General features: G+C 60.0%; 1 protein-coding gene across 1 annotated transcript in view; it reads right to left on the bottom strand.

Moving 5' to 3' along the window:
* The window catches only part of LOC104467954 (aryl-hydrocarbon-interacting protein-like 1), a gene marked incomplete at its 5' end in the record, with an annotated part of 6729 nt that extends 1557 nt beyond the window's left edge, over window positions 1-5172 (bottom strand). The window contains 6 exons of the mRNA XM_010081933.1: window positions 2579-2863; window positions 3346-3487; window positions 3619-3795; window positions 3872-4060; window positions 4202-4381; window positions 5116-5172. Of these exons, the coding sequence (XP_010080235.1) occupies window positions 2579-2863; window positions 3346-3487; window positions 3619-3795; window positions 3872-4060; window positions 4202-4381; window positions 5116-5172 (1030 nt within the window). The remainder of the gene's footprint in view (window positions 1-2578; window positions 2864-3345; window positions 3488-3618; window positions 3796-3871; window positions 4061-4201; window positions 4382-5115) is intronic.
* Window positions 5173-5179: the final 7 nt, after the last annotated feature.

Genomic DNA, 5179 nt, shown 5'->3' with positions numbered 1-5179 from the left:
AGTAGCAGGGAGGGCATTGGTGTTAGGCTGGCCGTAAGCATGCTGTGTGTCAGGCTGCTTGTCTGAGCACAGTGAGGGGACCACATGCCAGCCTGCAAGAGCCGGCTGGATCCTCCTGTTAGGCCAGTGGCAGGATGGGGTGAGTGTGGGGAGGAGCGAGGTATTGGCCTGAGGGTGAGATCAGGAGTACCCAGCCTGGGAGGAGCTGGAGGAAGGAAAAGGCAGGACGAGGGCAGAGCTGCTGGCCCTGGTGCCAGGTGTGGAGAGCAGCAGCAGCCAGGCTGGGTGCTCAGGCTGTTGGGTCAGCGCGGGCTGTGTTTGTGAGCCGGGATGTGACAGGGAGGAGGGGAACAGGCTGGCTAATGCTCTGGTAACTATGTACTGTGGTGCTGCTGTCATCGCTGCTTCGTGCCATCTCTGGTCTGGAAAGAATAAATTTGTATTTATACTGAGACACAGATAGGTGCTTTGGCCTCTTCTATCCATGCACCTTGGCTGAATCAGGGAAGCTCCTGCCACTGTGTCATCCTGGCAGTGCTCCTGCAGGGTTCATGGGACATAGCTGTCCCTGTGCCCTGTGTCACTCTGGCTCTCCACACCATTTGAGGCAGAGCAGAACCTGTGAGCAGAGCCCTGGTCTCCCCAGATGCAGGTGCATCCCCCAACCACCACCTTCCTTCGTCCTCTTCCGGTGAGGTCTGCTCAGGACCACACAGCAGCCTGAGGATGGGGACAGGGACCGTGTGGGGACAGTCCCTCTTCTTTGCCTGGGAACTTCTGCGGTAGGAGACCCTTCAGCCCCAGGAAGGATGTAGGCAGCAGTGGGATGTTGGGCAGGCAGTCATCTCCCTCCATGTGTTCTCCCTGGAGCCCCATTAAGTTGCCAGTGCCCAGAGGTGTCCAGGTGCCCTGTCCCAAGTGTTGCCGATATTACCCGTGTCCCTGTGGCACAGCAAGGGGTTCAGCTGAGGACTGGCCCAGAGCAAGGCTGGGGGCTCTCAGGCCCTCCCTGCTGCACAGGGTTCAGCCCAGCCCTGGCTGAGGGTGAAGACTGCCCAGGACTGATACTTGTAGGGCTGGACATGCTCTCACCCCTGCCTGGGAGGGCTGGTGGTGCTGGGCAAAGTCTTGACACAGTGCTATTGCAGGGAAGTATGGGCGTAGGTCTTGCACAGGAGAGATTCAGGAGCTTAAATGAGGGTGAAATGCAGCCTCTTTAATGACCCCTCTCAAGGGTAGAGCAAAATGCCCCATCCCTGCACCCAGGCTCCAGGGCAAGGCAGGTGTGGGCTGTGATCATGGAAGCTGGTCACGTCCAGGAACAAATCCAGCACATGGTGCCAGGGAAGAACTTTTATTTCTCAGCCAGCAAAGCTCAGTGGGGCTGAGGAATCGGGGCAGAGAGGCAGCAGGCACTGCTGCACCGTGAGGCTGGTGTTCCTGGCAGCAGCAGGATGAGGATGCCTTTGTTCCCACGTCACTGCAGGGCCAGTCTCCAGCCCTGGGGCTCCTTCTCAGCGTACAGCAGCCCTGCTGCCTGTGCTGTGCCTCCTCGTCAGTAATCTGGCAGCCTTTCCCCCATCCAGGAGTAACCATCCCTCAGGGCTGTCTGTGTCCCAGGGTCATGGCCCTGAGCTCTTGCTGCATGGCCCTGGAGGTGAGTCACCCCTTTCCCTGGCTGCCATGGGGCAGGGGAGTACTTCTGCCCCTCTGCTCCGCAACTTGTCTGCCCCTGAGTGCCCAGCCTGGAGCACCACCCCAGGGGTGAAGCTGTCTGGGGGAATGTTGCTTTCCCCAGCATTTCCTTGGCCACTGCCTGCTTGATGCTCCCTGCAGCTCCCCTCCTCCAGCACCTTTCCAGGTGTTTCATCCTCCAGCTCCAAGGGCCCCTTGGCTGGCCCCAGGCCCTTGCTGGGGGGCCCTGGCTCTGGGGCCCTGGCCATGCTCCCTGTGGCAGCTCCCTCCTCTCCACTGGCTTCCTGCTCTAGCCCCTGTTCAAGCCCAGCTGCCCCTGTCCCTACTGCTGCCCCACATGGGCCTACAGACAGCTTTTTCATCCCTGCTGCGGGGCTTGCCTCCTCTTCATCCTCCTCCACCTTCTCCTCTTCTACCTTCTCCTCCTCTTCTCCTCTTTTTTCTTCCTCCCCTTCCTTCTCCTCCTCCTCTTCCTCCTTCTCCACCTCCTCTTCTTCTTCTTCTCCCTCCTCCACTTTGTCTTCCTCTACCTTCTCCTCCTCCTCTTCTCTTTTTTCTTCCTCCTCCGCCTTCTCCTCCTCCTCTTCTTCCTCTCCCCCCTCCTCTTCTTCCTCTTCCTCCTCTGCCTCCCTCTCTGCTCCCCAGCTCTTTGGCTCTGCCCCACATGTGCCCAGGTTTGCTTCTTCCTCCACTCCTGCCTCATCCCTCGCTTCTGCCTCCACCCCTGCAGGCTGCCCCTGGGCTGCTTCTCCTCCTGGTGCTGCCTTGTCACACTCGGTCCTGGAGGTCCCTTGTTCTGCTTGGTCAGCCCCTGGTTGCTGCACTTCTCTGGTCCCCGCACCCCGCTCCCCCTGCCCAGTGGTCTCCAGGACCCCAACCCTACCCTGGGGTGCCTCTTCCCGAAGCATCGCCCCATTGCACGCCTCCCCGCTCTCCTGCCCCTTGCTGGCCTGTGGCCCACAGGGTGACTGGAAGAGCCCCTGGTAGCGTTTCCGATCCTCCACGTGCTTCTTCCTCATCCTCTCCCCCAGCTGCTTCAGCTCCTTCTTCACAGCGGCCGCCATGGAGGGGTCAAGGTGAGCCACCCGCAGGAAGTCCTCCCGCGCCTCCCGCTCATTCCAAACGGCAGCGTGGGCCTTTGCCCGCTTGAAATAGGCCTTGGCATTGTCTGCCGGGAGAAGAGAGACCCCAGCAGGGCTCCTGCAGCTCAGGGCCACCAGCCACAGGAGCTGAGACCTTAGGAACCCAAGGGACACAGAGCACACGTACCATCAAAGGCAGGGGTGCATGGGGTGAGCACACTTGTAGGTGAGGGTACCATCATGGGCAGGGGGACCTGCAGCATGCATGCACCACTGTGGGCACCAGGGATCATGATGGGCAAGGGGAACCATGGTGGGCAGGGGGATCGGGATGATGTGGGACAACATCATAGGCAGGGGGCCAAGGGGTACAGGTGCCATCGTGGGCAGGGGAAACCAGGGACCTGGGTTCTGCCGAGGACAGGAGGATCCAGATGACAGAGGTACAATCACAGCCAGAGGGATGTGGCATGAGCATTGTCACAGATGAGGGATCAAGAGGACAGAGTCCCCAGGGGTCATGGGTATGGGGGGTGGGGGGGGAGGTAGATATGCAGGGCATAGGTACCATTGTGTTTCTGGAGGAGCTCCGTCGTGTGCTCCAGCACCTCGTAGTACTCGCCCAGCTCTAGTTGGCACTGGCAGTAGTTGAGCACCAGTGGTGTGACCAGGCTCTCCAGCTTCAGCCAGCCATCCTCCCATGGCTTCTCCTGCCCCGGGTAGCCACAGGGGGTGGTTCCCAGCTGTGGTTGTCTCCTCCAGGGTAGCCAGGGCCCACAGGGGAGTGCTCTCCTGAGGAAACTCAGGCAGGGATAACAGGAGGTGGATGGGTCCTGCTCACCTTGGCCTGGAGGTTCCTCAGGCAGATGACAGCCTCCTGGTACTTTGCTGCTGCCTGCCCAAACTCCTTGCGGAGGACGAGGCGGTTGCCCTCACTGTGCAGCACCGGCACTGCCGCCAGCTTCTCCTCCTTGCTCATGGCCCAGGTGTCACGCTTGTACGCAGAGGGTTCCTCCACCTGCATGGGTAGCAGGAGCTGAACTGCCTGCCCTGGCCCTCTCTACGCTGGCAGCCATCCCCACCGTTCCCCTTACCCGGAACAACTCCATGATGAAGATGAGGGGCTGCGGTGTCCGCTGCAGCTCATCCAGGTCATCATAGCCAGTGCTGTGATAGTCAAACATGTTGCCCATGCCACAGCGGTGCTTCTGCCCTTCCAGAGGGTCTCGGCCCTCTGCAATCCTCCGCATGCCCCTGGAGACCAGGGCGTACATGCCCGTGTGCTGCAAGGAGGGGGAGCGACCCACTGAGCCACGTGGGGCCAGCCTGCACCCTACTTCCTCTGGGACAGACCCCTGGTGCCATGGCTAAGTGACACCTGTGCCCCCTGTGCTTGCAGAGGCACCCACAGGCCCCTCACTCACAATGGTGTCGCACCAGAACTCGGCCACCTCCCCGGCTCTCATGGAGCTGAGCAGCGTCTCCCAGATCTCCAACTTGAACATCTTGCCCACGATGATCTCCATGGGGATGCCAGCTTCCCGGCTGTCATCGATCACTGTCCGTTCAAAGTCATCCTTCAGTGTCTGGAAGTGGAATGTGATCTGCCCCAGAGAAAGCTCAGTGTTCAGCTGGGACAGGCACCACAATGACAGTCTTTTGTCCCCTTGCCAGCCCCAAATCCCTCTGCCACAGGGCCAGGACACAGGGCCAAGCCTGCTCCCGGGGAGGTACTGGTTTGACTGTCAGCTCTCCATCTGCAGCAGGAGATTGTGCCTCCTACCCACTTGTCTTAGACAGCAAGCAGATGGTGGAGTGGCTTAACGCCCATGGGCGCTGTATCATGCTGCTCTCTTTGTCTCTCCCTTTATAGCCCAGGGCAGAGTGCCCCCACAGCACGCACCAGGACCTGGTGGAACCCACACTGATCTGCCCACACCCACAGGCTAGGGAATCTCAGAACCCCCCAAGAGGTCCTCATTGGCACCCCTCACTCTTGTCTGACACACATCAGGAAAGGCAGATTTCCAGCAACCCATTGTGGCTGCTGAGCTCTGACGGCCCAAGGACAGAGGGAGGCTGCAGGTACCAGCACTAATGCAAGGTGAAGGCAGTGGGAAACGTTAGCCATCACTGTGGGGGCAATGTGGCTGCGCGTGCTCAAAACAACCCCTCCCGAACAGACCTTAAGAGGGATCTCCTGGAGGTGGGATCTCCCTGTACCACAGCCCTGGAGCTCAGCTTGTGAGCAGGGAATCCAACCGTAATGGGCAGGGATGGCTGTGTCAGACCCACTCCCCTCTCCTAGAGCTTTGGGGTAACAACCAAGATGACTTACCTTGCTCCCATCCTGCAATTTCGGCAGCTCCCCTTGGCCTCCATGCAGAATCTTTTTTTTGACC

This window comes from Pterocles gutturalis, unplaced genomic scaffold (assembly GCF_000699245.1).
Source record: "Pterocles gutturalis isolate BGI_N339 unplaced genomic scaffold, ASM69924v1 scaffold23036, whole genome shotgun sequence".
NCBI classification, from domain to species: domain Eukaryota; kingdom Metazoa; phylum Chordata; class Aves; order Pterocliformes; family Pteroclidae; genus Pterocles; species Pterocles gutturalis.
This window is presented reverse-complemented; position numbering and strand designations above follow the sequence as displayed.